Source organism: Saccoglossus kowalevskii, chromosome 21, assembly GCF_978046115.1.
Source record: "Saccoglossus kowalevskii chromosome 21, keSacKowa6.1, whole genome shotgun sequence".
NCBI classification, from domain to species: domain Eukaryota; kingdom Metazoa; phylum Hemichordata; class Enteropneusta; family Harrimaniidae; genus Saccoglossus; species Saccoglossus kowalevskii.
In genome coordinates this window covers 2,398,496-2,419,601 of record NC_140661.1, presented here as the reverse complement: position 1 = coordinate 2,419,601, position 21,106 = coordinate 2,398,496, and the positions used below count along the sequence as shown (strand labels likewise).

Below are 21,106 nucleotides of genomic sequence, written 5' to 3'. Positions count from 1 at the left end.
TAAGATTTCGTAATCGTTGCAAAAACTATGTTGTTGATGTTTTTGTTATGGGTTGTTGTTGTTTTCGGGTAACGTGATATTCTTTATGAAGATTATTTTCTTCCGTTTGTTCGTTTTTAATGACCCTAGCCTTACGTGAATAAGTACCATAGGTACTTAGAATTTCCAACATGTTGCATCGTGTATACGTACAAACTTCGAACATTAGAAAATCGTCACGTGACCCCTAAATTCACAAACAACCGTTGGTCAACTACCTGTAGTAATCCTTTGTTTCTTCTGCTTTCATAAAGGTCACCCCCCTTCTCTCCAGTTGGGTTGATCCCTAGAACATTAATCTTGGTTGCGTTCTGCTAGATTGAATTCCCCGCTAATGATGTCTACACGTACATTTGATAACAAGTCGTTTTTTCAATTAAATACATTGTGACTTGTGACCCCGGGCTACTCATAGTGCCCAAAAGCAACTGATAGAAATCTTGTAAACCACATCACCAGCATTCGATCGTGAGCTGCGTGCTTTTTAATTAGAGAACAATGGTAATGACGTCGCCGTCAGAGTACACTGTATATTAGTATCTTGCTATTCACATCGCTACAAGAGTCAGTTTCAGTCTTCTGAAATACCTTAAAAATGTAATATGGACTAATAAGTGCAATTTGTAGTATTGTTGTTTGACAATGAACTTTAACAGATTAACATCAAACAATGATTTTTCCTGAAATGAAAACGCCATTAGTTGTCTGAGTTGAAGCGCATATCTGAGCAGTAGTTTGTCGAAACGCATGCGTACTGGTTGTTTTGGTACGTATAATAAAAACTATTGCACATGCGTATTAGTGGTTTCGAATTTTTCATTTAACGAATACTCCTGCAAACTCAACAAGTTATTTTATAATAAATCACTACCCGATTTGGCACACAGTGTGGAGTATCAACTTGAACAATTTAAAACAAATGTAAGTTTTTGTGAATATTTTAATAATAATATGGAACGATATGACGAACACTTACTGACAGTAATAAAAAAATTAAAGAGTAAAACAATTAGAAAACAAATATAATATTATAATTTCGTTCCAAGTTATCGATAGTGAAATTGGCTAAACATTTGAGAGAAAGGCGGAACATTGCTAAAAAAGCACGCAGAAAATCCAACGATTCCTGTCCAAAAAGATTCATTGGTATAAAATTGAACAGAAGTTCGTGTCTTTTTGCTTTAATTATTTTCAATACACTGGCACTAACTCTTGGCATGGTTCTGCATTATCGAGAACCCAAACCAAAAATTCCGTCACTTCGAATATGTCTTGTTGTTGACTCAAGTGACACGCAGATTTGCCGTAATTAACCCTTTGATCTTTAACCCCTGAGTGACAAGTCAACTTTCGTTACTTTGAACAAATTTTAAATTAACTTGTATCTTTTTTTTAAATAGTAATTCAATGCAATTTACGTCTCAAACTCAGAAATTACAGAAATAAGTAAAATATGAAACCAGCATGTACATGACGGAGGCCTGACGGGTAATTGAACGACTGTGACGTGCGTTTGAAATAAGCCAGGAACTATGCCACGCCATGGTACGGTGTAATGTTGTCGGTTCAGATTTCTCGTCTTTTCATCACATATCATGTAAACTGTCGACGTTGATAAAGAAAGACGGATGTTGCTACACAGACCATTGCAATACCCCTACTGTGAATAAACCAAGTGTCAAAATACACCCAACCACTTATTTTAAGTGTCCGCCTGTCAAGTGGACGGCACAATAGATCAAGATTGGCAACTTTTCATCGGTGTCGAATTCTGGTCAACGGCAAGAATGACTTTTCTGAATGACTGCCACTGAAACCGATTTCTTCATTATCGAGCCCGTATCGTGTATCGCGCCAAATGTTGAAGTTCCACGCACCACACCAGTCATTTGTGCCTCGGTCAATCAGAAGATAGCTTATAGGAAGAGGTACATGAACCAAAACGCTAGGGCGAATATCGTGTTCCTGTGTTACATTCGCGATTTGAAAAGGGACTGTCAGTCAAACTTTGGCTACTAATAAAAGATAATAAATACAACGTAACTTAGTATGCAAGCGATAGTAATTATCTGACTCACAGCGTAAACATTGTTAAATAAATAATGTCACAACTTTCTACGTATCACGTCACTAAACCAAGCACGTGCTGTCAACATCACATGGTACGGCTGAGTTGATTGGATCCTTTCATCCACACATTTTTCCTCATTAATTATATTCATACAATTTATGATCGCAACAAAACCACTTTGTGTCACATTTTTTCGAAATACCCGAGTCTATATTCTGGGATATCGTTTCAGTTCATGTGCAACGTTTCCAAGCCTTATAGCGAGCTCGTCAGCGTCACGTCTCATTCTGCAAATCAGAACCACGCTCCAAAATAACATCCATGCTTATTAAAGTAGTGAAGGTGTCAAATTATAACCGTTGTGTTTACGGAACCTATAACTTGAGAAGAAGTATTGCTTCCACCGCATTAACATTTCTTGGTCGTTTGTTTATTTAACTTGTCTCTAAATTTAGATTTATTTAAGAAGTTTACACTTGTTTATTTAATGTGAGCGTGCGAGCTTTCTCTGGATACACATTCAAACATACAGACGTCTTCTCCGCATTGTTTGTCCATCTACTATGGTATGCTAAGAGGGAGTTGAAAATACCATCCACAACATTCTACTACGTGCTATTCATTCGGAGAAACACGACCTTGTACAATTCTGACTTCAGTAGTAATGTTTATTTTGCCGCTCGTTTTCTCCCCATGGAGCATGTCGTATCTCGGAAATATACAGATACACGTCATTACGTGTCCCTATCCTCGCTTTAGCCACTTAATCCCATCGTTTGACTAAACCATATCACTAGGCGTATTGTGGTTTTCAAATCGCACACGTCATATATAGCGTTGGTTTCGGCACAACGATGCAACTTGGGAAATGAACGATGATAATCGTTATTTCGTCCGTACGATGACACTGACTGTCCAATTGTGTGCGTTTTATTTCCAAATGAGAAGTTCTCGATCGCAAGTGCATCTTTAAATCACACAATTACAATTGGATTTCCACGCCCCAAATATTGTAAAACAAGGATGAACCGAGTGTAAATATATGATATATTCCCAATACATTTTGAGTGAAATATTGAGTGTGAAACAAGTTTTACTATAATAACCCTAACCCTGTAACCTATCCTGCAGTGACGAGTGTGACTGACAAAACGTTCGATGTTTAGTGAAGTGTCTCCTGTCCGTCTCTCTTGACAACGATCGTTCTTCGATGCAGTCTATGACATAGCGGCATACCCGTGCGATGGTTCCATGGTAACCTAAGCCAAACGTCACTTTGAAAATGTTTGACGAAGACTGCAGGCAATTAAATTGATGTGCGTCTGAACACCGTCTGACACGTACAGGCACCTACTCAACCGTCCCATGTCACATGTATGTCCAAAACCTTCACTTACAGGGATTCAGAGCTATATAATAATAGCCAGATTAAAAACTCTGATTGACAGGTACCCTGCATAGCTCTGTGTAGGATCGTTAGTAAGCTATTATAGTAATTATACCCAAATATTCGTTGCCTGGGGCTGGGCAATGTGTAACTTAAAGTAGGTCTCAAGAAATCGACTTATACAACTTGACGAATTGAAGGACCACAGAGTGTAACACTTAACAATGCTCAACGGTTTGCCATGAGTATTGTTACCTCAGTCATTAGCCGATGCTTGCGTGGTAAGGGAAGGCGACTGTTTGGGGCAACAGAGTGTCGTTTGTTTCGCAGCGTGTCATTATTATCCTTCACAACTAACTGCTGCCGGTTTTTAACGATCGACTCTCCATATATCCACAATTATTAATAAAAAACGTCGTAAGTTTACTTTTAAACGATTTTATACGAATTTTGGAAGTTCATGATACCTCCTTATTAACAGCATGACTTGCTGCATAGATGAAGCGAGTGTTTAATTTGTTACACGTCAGTAGGACATATGGGGAGCGGTGGAGGTATTGTCATATAGTAATCTAGCGTAAGATCACTTGGTGTGTTTGACATGAATGTGCTGTGTCGAATACGGTCGCCTGAGGGACTTCGAAATCTCAAAAGCTGAGTGCAACAAACTTACATCGTACTTGGTCAAACGGCCGTCAACTCACTTTTTGACGTTGGTCTCGTTTGCTAACGTAACCGTCTCCCGTTAATTAACAGGTACCAGCGTTTAATTAATGACTACAATATAGTATTGTTCTATAATTTACCCAAATAACTTTCAACATACGGGGACTTTTTAACCTTCGGTTAACAACTAGTTTGATTGACAAATGTGAGCTGAAAGCTTCTCAATTATTGGCTGCTGAAAGCTTGTCAATCATTGGCTACTTAAGAGCAGTCAATCATTCGGAATGAAAGCTCGTCAATCAGTGGTTGACACATTCCTCCTCCCAGATAAACATTACTGGGCAACGAACTGGTCTCGCTTTAAATAACAGAATATCAGCACAATTGATGGGAAATAAACACTGTTCACTGGTATTGACTTTGCTTCAACTGCGCCTTCACAATACTGACACGCTGTCACAGTTTGGCTCCTAGGCGGACAAAACCTACGCGTGCAAAGAAAGAAACTCGTCGTGTTTATTTGCGGTCTATTGAAACTCTTTTACAAGGGAAACAAAATTTTAAACAGTTTCGCTAAAAGGAGGACTTAATTAGAAATCTTCCCAGCTGTACGGTGAATTCATTGTGAGAGAAGTATTGGCACTCTGTTGTAAAGGAACCTGATGTGTACCCACACACGTACGCATCGATTGCAACAACCCATAACGCATTCGGAAATTCTATCCAAAAATATCCCTTCTACCACTATTCCAAGAAGCATTTCTTTTCCAGCACAGTTGATATTCCAAGAAGAAGGCTCCCCTTCCACCACACTTGACATTTCGGGAAGAAGCCCCTTCTACCATAATTGACAGTTCTCTTAGAAGTACCCTACCCCCACCACAACCACAGTTGACATTCAGGGAAGAACTCCCCTTCGACCACATTTGACATAACAGGAAGAAGACCTTCTTCCGCAATAGTTGACATTTCACGAACTTGTAGTCCCCTTCCACCATAGTTGACATTTCAAAAAGTAGTCCCCTTCCACCACAGTTGACATTTCAAAAATAGTCCTCTTTCCACCATAGTTGACATTCCGGGAAGAAGCCCTCTTCCACCATAGTTGACATTTCAAGAAGTAGTTCCCCTTCCACCACATTTGACATTCAAGAAAGAAGCCCCCTTCCACCACACTTGATATTTCGGGAAGAATCCCCTTCTACCATAATTGACAGTTCTCTGAGAAGTACCCTACCCCCACCACAACCACAGCTGACATTCAGGGAAGAAGCCCCCTTCGACCACATTTGACATTCTGGGAAGAAGTCCCCTTCCACCACAGTTGACATACCGGGAAGAAGCCCTCTTCCACCATGGTTGACATACCTGGAAGAAGCCCCATTCCACCACAGTTGACATTCAAGAAAGAAGCCCCCCTTCCACCATAGTTAATATTCCGAGAAGAAGCCCCCTTCCACCACAACTGACATTTCGAGAAGAAGCCCCTTCCACTACAATTGACAGTTTTCTGAGAAGTACCCTACCCCTACCCCCACCACAACCACAGTTGACATTCAGGGAAGAAGCCCCATTCGACCACATTTGACATTCTGGGAAGAAGCTCTCTTCCACCACAGTTGACATTTCAAGAAGTAGTCCCCTTCCAACACATTTGACATTCCGGGAAGTAGCCCTCTTTCACCATAGTTGACATGTTAATAAGTAGTCCCTTCCACCACACTTGACATTGCAAGAAGAAGCCCCCCTTCCACCATAGTTGACATTCCGAGAAGAAGCCCCATTCCACTACAGTTGACATTCCAGAAAGAAGCCCCATTCCACCACAGTTGACATTCCGGGAAGAAGCTCTCCTTCCACCACAGTTGACATTCCGGGAAGAAGCTCTCCTTCCACCACAGTTGACATTCCGGGAAGAAGCTCTCCTTCCACCACAGTTGACATTCCAGGAAGAAGCCCTCCTTCCACCATAGTTGACATTACGGGAAGAAGCCCCTTCCACCACAGTTGACATTCCGGGAAGAAGCCCTCCTTCCACCATAGTTTGACATTCCAGGAAGAAGCCCTCCTTCCACCATAGTTGACATTACGGGAATAAGCCCTCCTTCCACCACAGTTGACATTCCGGGAAGAAGCTCTCCTTCCACCACAGTTGACATTCCAGGAAGAAGCCCTCCTTCCACCACAGTTGACATTACGGGAAGAAACCCCTTCCACCACAGTTGACATTCCGGGAAGAAGCCCTCTTCCACCATAGTTGACATTAACGGAAAAAGGTCCCCTTCCACCACAGTTGACATTTCAAAAAGCAGTCCCCCTTCCACCACAGTTGATATTCCAGGAAGAAGCCCTCCTTCACCATAGTTGACATTCCGGGAAGAAGCCCTCCTTCCACCATAGTTGACATTCCGGGAAGAAGCCCTGCTTCCACCATAGTTGACATTTCAAGAAGTAGCCCCCCTTCCAACACATTTGACATTCCAGGAAGTATCCCTCTTTCACCATAGTTGACATTCCGGGAAGAAGCCCTCCTTCCACCATAGTTTGACATTCCGGGAAGAAGCCCTCCTTCCACCATAGTTGACATTACGGGAATAAGCCCTCCTTCCACCAAAGTTGACATTCCGGGAAGAAGCCCTCCTTCCACTACAGTTGACATTCCAGGAAGAAACCCCCCTTCCATCACAGTTGACATTCCGGGAAAAAGCCCCTTCCACCACAGTTGATTTTACAAGAAATACAGCGCTTTTAGAAACGCCGTTTACATATTTTATAACTAATATATAACATATTTACCGAACGTTTCATTAAGATTCTAGTCAATACGTCTACGCACACGTGCAGACTGGGTTGTCCCTTTCAGGAACTAGATTGGCTATAATAACTCGTGAGGTATGTCACGATGTAGCTCAGTCGATCGTTGCAATATTAATTTGGCCGATCGTTGCAAGATGCATATCACGAAATGCAGCCCATCGTTGCAAAATATATAAAGTGACATTCATCTGGACATGGAAAGTTAATATACACCGCAAATGAAACAATAAAGGCTTTAATAAAGTTGTTATCGTAATGGAGATTGGTGTGTTGAGTCACTGTAAAATTATAACTGAACAAGCGGACTCTCACACCATGGACACACACAAAATATTGTACATTTTAATATAGTGCCAAACTACTGATTGTCTTATTTATTATTTAGCTAATTGTTGTAATTTGATTTATAAAGTTATCAAGATCTGAGTCACGTTAACCAACTTATCAATTAGTCAGTGTGTTCCACTTCTATTCAACACAGGCGTCACGTGTTTGTGTTTTAATATCGAACCAACCTTATAGTGGGTGATTACCTCTTACTTCAAAGTACGCATTTCTAAGATCGTTAAATTTAATGCCAGTTTATTACTTGAGTGTTTCCCGGTCTGCTGCATTTTAAACAGTCAAACTTTTTATAATACGATTCCAGGTTAGAAAGGTTACAAACAAGGACCCCGTACTGACCTACTATATGGATTGAAAACTAAACTCCGATCAGAGCCAAGAGTCTCTGCGCTGCACCGCCATTGGATAGTTTGTCGGTCATATTCGACATCTAGTATATTTCTATACTTCCCTGACCCTTTGGACTAGACGCCATTAAATGATGCATCATTTTGAACCAATATGAAATGTTGTCACATAGCGTGAGAGAATTATTATACAACGATTATGGCGGAACAAGCCCTCTATTATATCATTCTATTGAAATTATTATTATTATATTTAACATTTTTTCTTCACTAAAACTCACAGTATTAAAAATTTATAAAACAATATGTATTTTTCAGTGGACCGCAGTAACTGTATTGACATGAATAGCGGGGGTTGGATGCAGGCCGCGGCTACATTGAACTTTTGACGGGGATCTTCATAAATAGCAGAATGTCTGCAGCATTGTTCCAAACGAATGTGCAATTAATTTTACTACAAAATACGCACTAAACCACGTTTTTAAGTGGCGTCAAGAACTAGGAAAAAAGTAATATATCGATAAAAGACGCAGTGACCCACTTCCCTGTACTCGGAAGTATATATTTACTCGATCAGTTTTAGTATATGAAGCTCTCTGACGGGTACTAGCGCCAAAGTCGTATTTGTCCATATTCGCTTGTACCCATGTATCCGACACAATAACAGTCGCACAATTGTAATATCCCACGAGACCAGGCATTCCCAAGAGAAGACGGTTGCTATAGTTTCATTGTTTATTGGCGTGACTGGTGTCATGCACCCCAACACATTAGGTGGATAGGCCGCGTGGACGGTGATCGACGGATCTGAGAGAAATTTTAAAAGCGGAATTGAGCAATGATTAGATGATTAGAGCATGGAGGTATAAACAATCTGTTATACCTCCATGATTAGAGGGATATAACCAGGAACTGGGGTTCTCTGCCAAGTTGAATATGACTTGCATTGACCCTAATGTTCTGGTGTGTAAATATAGGTATCATTTCAACACCCTCGTCTCAATGGATTTACATCCAGTGTGAACTCTTGTCGGATGTTGCCATTTGACACATAACTGAAGGGGTTGTGAAATATTTCTGACTTGGCTTTGAATGACGACTTGGTAGCCGGTTAAGAAAGAAGTGTCAAAATCAAGTGTGCACGTGCCTCGAAGGTTATATTTTATTAAGTCCCTGTCAGTTTTTTCGGTAGGCAGGTGCCAATGACAAGACCCGTCACCTAGTGGCTTCAGGCGATGGACCAAAGAAACTGAATGACTATCTAATTAGGTACTCATGACTAGGTCTATTTGTAATTCTGGATGGCAGTGACAAGTTGAGCTCTTTATTTCAACTTTCATTTATTGATTTCTAAAAGTCTGGTGTTCAGAGTACGGCCCATGTCTGATCACACGTCCCCTTTTTGCCATTACTGTTGGAAAGGTGATTGCTACAACACGGGTGAGATGGCAGACTACATCCCCTGCACGTGCTTTTTACGGCAGAAGGCTAACCCATATATCTGCGCTGAATGACTCTATTGTCTAGTTAGCAAAGGTGCAACATAAAATACGTTTTATCGCAAGTACCATAGAATTACAATTCAAGACTGTGATTGTGATGCGTGGATTTCTTATATACTTTTAATTTCACGCACCGGTCCGTCTCCGCGATCGCACAGTCCCGGCGCTTAAGTTTGATATGCAGATACGTCGAGACGACTTCCTCTTACTATGACAGGCTTACGATTGGTGTGACTGGACAAAGTAAATCAAAATTCAGATAGCGACGAAAAAACAGGACAACAAAAGAAGGTGATCCTCGTTGCGTCCGGTGAACTGCACCCCACAATGTAAGCTGGTGGCGGGGAGTCACGGTTTGTACGCCGTCCACAAACTACATTTAACAAGTTGAAAATTAAGACAGCCTTACCTTGTTCTCTATAACTGTGTGTCGGAATATATGTGTATATATATATATAAAGAATCGTTCAAACGGCCCAAGTGTTCATGTCCTATACCGTTGAAAAAAATGCCCAGGCGATTGTATAGACAGCAACATAAGTAATAGCGAGTAGGAGCTAGGTACAATGTAATGTGGTGGATGAACTTCGAACGACCGGAAATTACCACATCGTGGTCCAATTCGAGGCCCGATAGCGTCTTGAAAGCATATTGCGGATTGGTGACGCCGCAATTCAACACCATTTCAACAGCGGTTTTATCATGGCACCAGCGCTTTTCGAGGCTTGTCGCCATCATATTATTTTTCTAGAAATTTTAATAAATTGCCCGTCCCTGAAACTCGATCACATTTTCCCCATGGATTTGTATTTATGATTTAGAAGAAGCAACGGACATACTTCTTCTTCGAAAAAAAATCTAAAAACATTATTTAATTTACAAATACCGGATACTAGTAGTCACGTTTGTGCCATTAAAGAACATTACTCCCGATTCATTGTTATGTCGAAGACAGCCGAGCGATTACGAGACTAATGTACACGTCGGTATTGAGCAGCCACTGTCTGTGACGTTATCGCAATCACCGTCGCCAGTCTCAGGGCATCATGACGGAATTTAACTGCTCGTTTCATTTAGTCTAGAAAACTAAAATATTTCGAACATTTACAATATGTCGAGCTATAATTGAAATTAGTTTTGGAATTGAAATGTGGTGAGACAAGATGAGCCTGTGTCTATCGTTTTTTTATGTTGTCTATAAACTATTATAATAATAATAATAATAATCTTTATTGTAATCGTATCCTTATTAGGATCTTGACAAAAGTGTACAATAAAGTATAGAGAAAAAAAAAAGAAGTAAAATAAAAAAATAACATTAAACACATTAAATAAAATTAAAATACATGTAACTATTTAGATTTTGAGGCAGATGACATACTGTTTTTTTTAATATTTTCTTCTCTCAGATTGAAACAGTTGTAAATATATTTAGACAGTTCTATTATAATTGACTCATCATCACTAGTCATTATGGCTATCATTTTTTCTTCATTTGATGTAATATTATTAAGATGTTTTGTCATGGTAATTAGGGGTTCTCTCACATTTGTGTAGAGTTTACATTTGAGCAGGAAGTGTTCTTCATCCTCTATTTCATTTTCATCACAGACTGGACATTTTCTGTCGCTTATTTCTACATTACTGTATCTTCCCATTTCAATCTGCAAAACATGTGCACTTAGTCTAAATTTTGATAATGAAGATCGATGATGCGGGTTTTTTATTATGTCTAAGTATTTTTCAAATGTAAAGTCCTTTTTTAGCTGCCTATAGGTACGAAGTTTATTTTTGTGGTTGATGCCTTTATTATCGTTGTTTAGAGTGTTCCTGGCATGTACTTTAAATTTAGTTATTAGTTTGTCAGTTATTTGTTCAATAAAGTTATCTTCTATGTTTTTATCACTCCATGCACTTTCCATGCTTGTATACTCTACGCAATTTTTTATGCTGGATACCCAGTTTTGAGTGCCAGAATTGTCTAGAGCGATGCCAAGCTTGTACGCATCATATATTAGTGTATTATCAGGCATTTTTTATTAATTCTAAGCCAATATTTTAACATTTGTTTGATGCCAGTGATAATTAATGGGTATCTCCCTAATTCAATTAAGCATGCAATGTTTGTTGCTCTACTATTGACCTTGAGTAGGAATTTGCAATATTTAATGTGCATTTTTTCCATGGGTGACATGAGATTCATAAAGTATTTTTTATTATTCACAATGTCACCCAAATTTCACAACAGTATAAAAGAATTGGTTTGATCATTGAGTCAAACATTTTTAAGTATATTTTAATTGGGATAAATGTTTCTGAATATAGTAGCTGTTTAATTTTGAAACATGCCTTCAGTGCCCTATTTTTCAGATCCTGTTGTGCTACATCAAATTTCCCTGATAAATTTAGTTTCATTCCAAGATATTTATATGCTGAAACTCTTTCTAATTCAGAGTCATTGATTTGGAATTTGAAATTATTTAGAAGCTTGCCTGATTTATTGAAGATCATTGATTTAGATTTAGAAATGTTTATATGTAGCTTCCATTGTTTGCAGTAATCCTGTAGATTGTTAATAGCGTTTTGTAAACCACTACTTGTTTCTGACAAAAGAACCAAGTCATCAGCATAAATTATATTAATAGTTGTACTTTTGGTGCATAAGTTGATGAAAGTTATCGAACATGCGCTTGGAATGAGTTTAGTTTGCTGATTGGGGAAATAATAACCAATGTATCGCTAACATTTACAAATATACTATTGTTTCATTAATTCTGAATAAAACGAGTTATTTCTGTTATTTAAGTCTTTAACAACCTTTGGTGGGAAATTTTGTAAAAGTCACGTGGCAATTTTTATTGAGATGGTTTTTCCCGCTGAAAAATACTCTGGCAACGAATAACAGGAAATGTGATACCAGCTCTGTATTTCGAAAATAAGTCACAATATTTGTTCGTTGTATTCTAAGCGAACCTTATAAAAGTAGTCTGTTCCGACGTTACACATTTGAATGGCGCGCCAATGCAAACTGTGCAGAGGGGCAAACGGCGTGCACAAGGTTGTGTAAACACATCCACTGTGATCGGCCTTGGGTTTGTTTGACGCATTTTCGAATTAGAAGAAAATCCGGATAGTGCTTTCAACAAATGTTACTCTTTGTGATATTTTTTTAAAAACAACATGGATTATTCAAACTAAGCTGTGAACAAATTGTGGATTCTCGCAAGATTCACACCAACGACCTGAAGTATCAGTTTGGTTATCTCAAGCACAGTCCCTCTATTTCTGTTTTTGAAAACAATGTAAAACAGTAAAAAAACAAGATATACTAATATATTGCTGTTTTTTGTATTTATTGTTAGATGTAAATAAGTTATAAATAAATAAATAAATACAAATTTTAATTAATTTTGCTTTTGTGCTTTCATTGCCATTTTCTTTAAGTTGTAGGGAATGTAATCAGCAAAATATCTGAGTGCCTGCTCTTCCTCAATACTTAGTTCACTTGTGCTTGCTGCTTCAACTGTTTCAGACTGGTAGTCCATGGTGTCCCTTCGGGTTCTTGCCAACACTGCAAAGTTAAAAATGCATGTTCTGAACAGTTCATCTATATCTGTGTCACTGGGCCGAAAATCCATAAATACATTAATTATGTCATCTGTGGTTTTTCTGTCTACCCACATATTAAAAAAAGCATGCCAAACCATCTTGTGGTGTAAGGCCTTTGCAACAACAATTTGTTATACACTGCTGGGTCTGGTAAAACCTGAAACGGAAAAACTTAATTATTGCACATGGTAATTGCATTTTTTAAATTACTATATTTTTATTTTAGGATATTACAATGCTCTTCCTTCATGGATACTAGATGGCTAGTAATAATTCATATTCAGTACATTTGAGTTGAAAAAAATATTTATTAAGCTTATCTAAAAAAAATAATCAGGCCCACAAAAAAATTCTTTGAGCCTATCTTAAAAAAAATTATAACGTGGCTCTATGGAGATTAAACCTGTAATAAAAAAATGTCTACCTGATCTGCTGTGTTCTTCACTGGACCTTCTTTTCACAGATTGTATATTGCCAGTTTGCTAGTGTTCAGGAACTGAAAACAATGTAATATAACCATGAAGTATACAGATTACCATAGATAGAAACTAAAACTTATAAATAAATATATTCATAATAAATCATTCATATATTCATATTCGTCAAGACATCGTGAGGATTTTCGGTCAACAATACTCATTCACACTTTCACAAGAGGCGACAAGTTGGTAGTGATGTCGACTTCATGTTATCGTGTCTGCCCAGTTTGATTCATACACGGCGAGTCTGCCGACCCAAATAAAAAGCAATAGGCTCTTTTTCGTATAATTATTGTACTCAAATTTATTGCCTCCTCCTTGCCCAAGATATTGTCACAGGAGCGCCGTGAAACGGAAGTACATGCAATCTCAGACAACTAATAATCGTTGGAGATGCAACCAGCTGCCTGATGCAACTGTGCTAAAAATATGAAAAAAAAATCGAACAACATTTAGACCAAACATTTACTAATTCCCCTCGATCATACAGCAATAGTAACGGACATACCTTTGACGTTTGTATCATGAACATTTTTCATGTGCCCCTTGAAGCCACTTAAACTTTTGTACTGCTTGTCGCAAGTCGGGCAGACGTAGACGAAATTTCTCCGTTTAGCAGATTCGCGTACATGTACTTTCATATCGTCTGGAACATCGGCAGCATTAGAGGGGAAAAAGTCTTCCTGTCCCATCACAAAATCCCATTCGATATCTTCGTCCTCGAAGCCAACAAAATCATTTCCGTACTTCCACGACATGCTGCTCAAAAATCGACTTCCAATGTTTTGATTCTGGTTCTGAAAACTTCTGCGCAACCGCACAATTTTTTTTCGCAAAGCATGTCGGGTAAATCATTAATGGTAATGATATGCGGGTCAACTTGAAGATGACCCCTGACAAGTTGCGTCAACTGCGGATTACGTATAGGTGTCAATGGTTTATTTACCCGCTACGCGCAATAGGACAATAGGACAGCGGCCGTTTCGAGACCGGTGATAGAGGGACTGTGTCTCAAGTGTTTGATGTAGGCTCACTTTCAAATATGTTCCAGATTAGTGGGAATCTTGCTTGTCAATACTCACAACTGCCTATCAACTGTCAAACAAATATCATTCCATCCTCTTTTACAACCGACAACACCTGCTCTTCAAGTGAAGTGTTGTTTTGCCACTCTCGAACTTTCATAGTTATTGCAAACTTGTCAATTGCTTGATAAATTCCGTCGCACTTGTTTACCATCAAGATCGACACCTGTATGGAATTTCTCCGCCTTTTAAATATTTGTACCACTTTACATCTGCGATAAATTGTTGATGTAGTCTGAGGGCGCTGTTTGCAAGATTTGCAGTACGAGTATACAATTTGTTGACCTGTGGGCATAGAAGCACATTTTACAATTAGTTACAGGACCCTAATAATAAAATGTATGGTCTTAGGTAGTTCTAATTCCCACAATGCATTTGTTCAAGATGGCTACTTACACACGAATGTTGTGAATATCGTCTTAATATTAAAATGCCACTTCATTGAGCAGTGGGTCATTTCCCATGAATTTCAAGACGGTCGCAATCCTGCCAGCTGCAGGGAGTGGCGAACGATTAGGTATTTCTCTTCCTAAACAGTACTGTGATGTCCTGGGACGTCCTATCATCGTTCACACATTGGACAGCTTTCAAAGGTACAACTTGGCGTCAGATCACCGTGGTTTAGTGATATTAAAGGGCGGTGGTCTTCGCGCCGCGCATGTGCGACAAATATTAATTTTTCCATAATCTAATGGCTCTTTTAATAAAAATCACGAGTAGAGTTTTTATCTGGACGTCACGTGCACAAATTTCCACCGGTGACTCCTTCGATACTTTTAAATGACCATGGAAATTAAATCTTAGTAATGTCTCAATTTGTACTCGTTGATCTGCGCAACAGTCAAAGTCACCATCTTTGTACATATGAGTCCCATATCTCACTCATGCATGGAGCGACGGCCACCAAGGATAAACCATAGTGGCGCAAAATATGACCCGAAGTCACAAGACTATGGGGCATCTTACATCATAATTGTTAATAGACTAATTAATATCGGATCCCTAGAGGGTTAATTCATACTTCAATGCTGTAATCCTAGGAAGTAAATTTACACACACCTAATGACTATATGATCAAAATAAGTTGTATTTAATTATTTGGTTTCTGTGTGCTTCTAATGGAGCAAATGCCATAGTTCGTGGCTCTACTGAATTTAACATTGTTATCTTTATTGTAGAATAGAATGGATAGAATCTGTAATCGTGGCCGTTTCAAGTGACAGACTGGACTATATGAAACAGATCCTCTCACAATATTGTCTGACAAAAGTCAAGCTGATAGAGGGTGATATTAGCAGACATCGCTCTATTAAGAAATGCATTGATGCCATCGGTGATAACCATGACAACAAACCAGATATTGTCATTATACATGATGCTGTGAGACCCTTTGCAGATGAAGACATAATGTCACAGGTTGCACTGGCTGCTCATAAATATGGAGTAAGTTCTAGTACTCATCTTGTCATTTAGGAATCGATGATAGAATAATGTAAACATATTTAGATCTTGAGTTGTTACTAAGTCAAATGATTTTATCCGGGTAAGAGCCCATGCCCAGGCAAACGCTCACCCCCACTTTTGATACAATAATGAAATTGAGGTCATGTCCTGTATTACGCCCAGGGGATCTTTTTCTACGCTTGTAATAAAAAAAACAACTATTTTTTTCCGTTGTATTAAGTAAGAGCTGACTTCCTTGCAGTCTGTTATGATTCTGATAAAAATTCTTGAAAAATAATTGTCAATTGTGTAAAATGAGCGGTGAACACACATTTGTAGTTAGTATGGTAAATATTATCCCAAAATTTAAACATAATCTGACTATGCTTTTCATTGTTTGACAAAGTCACTAAAAACATGACATTTACATTGACTTGTTTTATCTGCGTCAAAAGAGATCAGAGATCTTCTGCTTCGGTATTTGCAATAGTTTCTGCATTTAGTAAGTCTGTACACAGACACATTCAAGATGAGTGTATATGTTTAAAATTTTTGGGAAAAAACATTTTTACTTGCAACTTTTTGGGCAAAAAAAATTCCCCAAAATTATCTTGCTGCCTTAAGAGCTTCACAAATAAAATCTAATAAACAACATATCTTTCTTTGTCTGGCCTTACAGAATGTGTGCACTTATGTCTGATAAAGAACCATATGATAAATTTTATAGTGGATAATCATTACTTTGCTATTTACTCTAGGCTTCAGGAACAGTTCAACCTCTTGTTTCTACTGTGATAGCGCCCTCACATGAAGGTTTTTTGGACCATTCGCTAGTGAGATCTAAATACAGAGCTAGTCATACTCCACAAGCATTCCAGTATTCCGTGATCAAGGCTGCCTACAATAAAGTGAGTCAAACATGTGTACAGTCAAAATTATTTCAAGCTTTATAACTTTCAACATTAAACTTTTCAAATGTGAAATTATTTTAAAATATTGTGACATGCATCATGACTACCAATCAAAACAAATGCTCAGATTTGGCTATCCAGGGGGTATAATAGATAATTATTGTATTTTCATAGCCAGCCAAAACTAGGCAATTTTGTTAAATGTATATTTCTTCTCAGACTATTAGATGTGACAGACAGTGCAGTAAGAGGGTTGGTCATCATATTTTGTGGTATGACAGGCAGTGCAGTAAGAGGGTTGGTCATCATATTTTGTGGTATGACAGGCAGTGCAATAAGAGGGTTGGTCATCATATTTTGTGGTATGACAGGCAGTGCAGTAAGAGGGTTGGTCATCATATTTTGTGGTATGACAGGCAGTGCAGTAAGAGGGTTGGTCATCATATTTTGTGGTATGACAGGCAGTGCAGTAAGAGGGTTGGTCATCATATTTTGTGGTATGACAGGCAGTGCAATAAGAGGGTTGGTCATCATATTTTGTGGTATGACAGGCAGTGCAGTAAGAGGGTTGGTCATCATATTTTGTGGTGTGACAGGCAGTGCAGTAAGAGGGTTGGTTATCATATTTTGTGGTATGACAGGCAGTGCAGTAAGAGGGTTGGTCATCATATTTTGTGGTATGACAGGCAGTGCAGTAAGAGGGTTGGTTATCATATTTTGTGGTATGACAGGCAGTGCAGTAAGAGGGTTGGTCATCATATTTTGTGGTATAACAGACAGTGCAGTAAGAGGGTTGGTCATCATATTTTGTGGTATAACAGGCAGTGCAGTAAGAGGGTTGGTCATCATATTTTGTGGTATGACAGGCAGTGCAGTAAGAGGGTTGGTCATCATATTTTGTGGTATGACAGTCAGTGCAGTAAGAGGGTTGGTTATATTTTGTGGTATGACAGGCAGTGCAGTAAGAGGGTTGGTCATCATATTTTGTGGTATGACAGGCAGTGCAGTAAGAGGGTTGGTCATCATATTTTGTGGTATAACAGGCAGTGCAGTAAGAGGGTTGGGTATCATATTTTGTGGTATGACAGGCAGTACAGTAAGAGGGTTGGTCATCATATTTTGTGGTATAACAGGCAGTGCAGTAAGAGGGTTGGTCATCATATTTTGTGGTATGACAGTCAGTGCAGTAAGAGGGTTGGTTATATTTTGTGGTATGACAGGCAGTGCAGTAAGAGGGTTGGTCATTATATTTTGTGGTATGACAGACAGTGCAGTAAGAGGGTTGGTCATCATATTTTGTGGTGTGACATGCAGTGCAGTAAGAGGGTTGGTTATCATATTTTGTGGTGTGACAGACAGTGCAGTAAGAGGGTTGGTCATCATATTTTGTGGTATAACAGGCAGTGCAGTAAGAGGGTTGGTTATCATATTTTGTGGTATGACAGGCAGTACAGTAAGAGAGTTGGTCATCATATTTTGTGGTATGACAGGCAGTGCAGTGAGAGGGTTGGTTATCATATTTTGTGGTATGACCGGCAGTGCAGTAAGAGAGTTGATCATCATATTTTGTGGTGTGACAGGCAGTGCAGTAAGAGGGTTGGTCATCATATTTTGTGGTATGACAGGCAGTGCCGTAAGAGGGTTGGTCATCATATTTTGTGGTATGACAGGCAGTGCAGTAAGAGGGTTGGTCATCATATTTTGTGGTATGACAGGCAGTGCAGTAAAAGGGTTGGTTATCATATTTTGTGGTATGACATGCAGTGCAGTAAGAGGGTTGGTCATCATATTTTGTGGTATGACAGGCAGTGCAGTAAGAGGGTTGGTTATAATATTTTGTGGTATGACAGGCAGTGCAGTAAGAGGGTTGGTCATCATATTTTGTGGTGTGACAGGCAGTGCAGTAAGAGGGTTGGTTATCATATTTTGTGGTATGACATGCAGTGCAGTAAGAGGGTTGGTCATCATATTTTGTGGTATGACATGCAGTGCAGTAAGAGGGTTGGTCATCATATTTTGTGGTATAACAGGCAGTGCAGTAAGAGGGTTGGTCATCATATTTTGTGGTATGACATGCAGTGCAGTAAGAGGGTTGGTCATCATATTTTGTGGTATGACATGCAGTGCAGTAAGAGGGTTGGTCATCATATTTTGTGGTATAACAGGCAGTGCAGTAAGAGGGTTGGTCATCATATTTTGTGGTATAACAGGCAGTGCAGTAAGAGGGTTGGTCATCATATTTTGTGGTATGACAGGCAGTGCAGTAAGAGGGTTGGTTATATTTTGTGGTATGACAGGCAGTGCAGTAAGAGGGTTGGTCATCATATTTTGTGGTGTGACAGGCAGTGCAGTAAGAGGGTTGGTCATCATATTTTGTGGTGTGACATGCAGTGCAGTAAGAGGGTTGGTTATCATATTTTGTGGTGTGACAGGCAGTGCAGTAAGAGGGTTGGTCATCATATTTTGTGGTATAACAGGCAGTGCAGTAAGAGGGTTGGTTATCATATTTTGTGGTATGACAGGCAGTACAGTAAGAGAGTTGGTCATCATATTTTGTGGTATGACAGGCAGTGCAGTGAGAGGGTTGGTTATCATATTTTGTGGTATGACAGGCAGTGCAGTAAGAGAGTTGATCATCATATTTTGTGGTGTGACAGGCAGTGCAGTAAGAGGGTTGGTCATCATATTTTGTGGTATGACAGGCAGTGCAGTAAGAGGGTTGGTCATCATATTTTGTGGTATGACAGGCAGTGCCGTAAGAGGGTTGGTCATCATATTTTGTGGTATGACAGGCAGTGCAGTAAGAGGGTTGGTCATCATATTTTGTGGTATGACAGGCAGTGCAGTAAGAGGGTTGGTTATAATATTTTGTGGTATGACAGGCAGTGCAGTAAGAGGGTTGGTCATCATATTTTGTGGTGTGACAGGCAGTGCAGTAAGAGGGTTGGTCATCATATTTTGTGGTATGACAGACAGTGCAGTAAGAGGGTTGGTTATCATATTTTGTGGTATGACATGCAGTGCAGTAAGAGGGTTGGTCATCATATTTTGTGGTATGACATGCAGTGCAGTAAGAGGGTTGGTCATCATATTTTGTGGTATAACAGGCAGTGCAGTAAGAGGGTTGGTCATCATATTTTGTGGTATGACATGCAGTGCAGTAAGAGGGTTGGTCATCATATTTTGTGGTATGACATGCAGTGCAGTAAGAGGGTTGGTCATCATATTTTGTGGTATAACAGGCAGTGCAGTAAGAGGGTTGGTCATCATATTTTGTGGTATAACAGGCAGTGCAGTAAGAGGGTTGGTCATCATATTTTGTGGTATGACAGGCAGTGCAGTAAGAGGGTTGGTCATCATATTTTGTGGTATGACAGGCAGTGCAGTAAGAGGGTTGGTCATCATATTTTGTGGTGTGACAGGCAGTGCAGTAAGAGGGTTGGTCATCATATTTTGTGGTATGACAGGCAGTGCAGTAAGAGGGTTGGTCATCATATTTTGTGGTGTGACAGGCAGTGCAGTAAGAGGGTTGGTCATCATATTTTGTGGTATAACAGGCAGTGCAGTAAAAGGGTTGGTTATCATATTTTGTGGTATGACAGGCAGTGCCGTAAGAGGGTTGGTCATCATATTTTGTGGTATGACAGGCAGTGCAGTAAGAGGGTTGGTTATCATATTTTGTGGTGTGACAGGCAGTGCAGTAAGAGGGTTGGTTATCATATTTTGTGGTATGACAGGCAGTGCAGTAAGAGGGTTGGTCATCATATTTTGTGGTGTGACAGGCAGTGCAGTAAGAGGGTTGGTCATCATATTTTGTGGTAAGACAGGCAGTGCAGTAAGAGGGTTGGTCATCATATTTTGTGGTATGACAGGCAGTGCAGTAAGAGGGTTGGTCATCATATTTTGTGGTATGACAGGCAGTGCAGTAAGAGGGTTGGTTATCATATTTTGTGGTATGACAGGCAGTGCAGTAAGAGAGTTGATCATCATATTTTGTGGTATGACAGGCAGTGCAGTAAGAGGGTTGGTCATCATATTTTGTGGTATGACAGGCAGTGCAGTAAGAGGGTTGGTTATATTTTGTGGTATGACAGGCAGTGCAGTAAGAGGGTTGGTCATCATATTTTGTGGTGTGACAGGCAGTGCAGTAAGAGGGTTGGTCATCATATTTTGTGGTGTGACATGCAGTGCAGTAAGAGGGTTGGTTATCATATTTTGTGGTGTGACAGGCAGTGCAGTAAGAGGGTTGGTCATCATATTTTGTGTTATAACAGGCAGTGCAGTAAGAGGGTTGGTTATCATATTTTGTGGTATGACAGGCAGTACAGTAAGAGAGTTGGTCATCATATTTTGTGGTATGACAGGCAGTGCAGTGAGAGGGTTGGTCATCATATTTTGTGGTGTG

The 21,106-nt window shown here is 39.4% G+C and overlaps 2 protein-coding genes across 2 annotated transcripts in view; one reads left to right on the top strand and one right to left on the bottom strand.

Moving 5' to 3' along the window:
• Positions 1-9,729, bottom strand: part of LOC100313724 (sclerostin) — a 58,598-nt gene extending 48,869 nt beyond the window's left edge. The window contains exon 1 of the mRNA XM_085494752.1: positions 9,584-9,729. The gene's annotated coding sequence lies outside the window, so the exon portion shown is untranslated. The remainder of the gene's footprint in view (positions 1-9,583) is intronic.
• Positions 9,730-14,739: 5,010 nt separating this feature from the next.
• Positions 14,740-21,106, top strand: part of LOC100374023 (D-ribitol-5-phosphate cytidylyltransferase-like) — a 57,276-nt gene continuing 50,909 nt past the window's right edge. Inside the window, exons 1-3 of the mRNA XM_085495207.1 lie at positions 14,740-14,940; positions 15,526-15,790; positions 16,549-16,698. Of these exons, the coding sequence (XP_085351333.1) occupies positions 14,810-14,940; positions 15,526-15,790; positions 16,549-16,698 (546 nt within the window). The 5' untranslated portion in view covers positions 14,740-14,809. The remainder of the gene's footprint in view (positions 14,941-15,525; positions 15,791-16,548; positions 16,699-21,106) is intronic.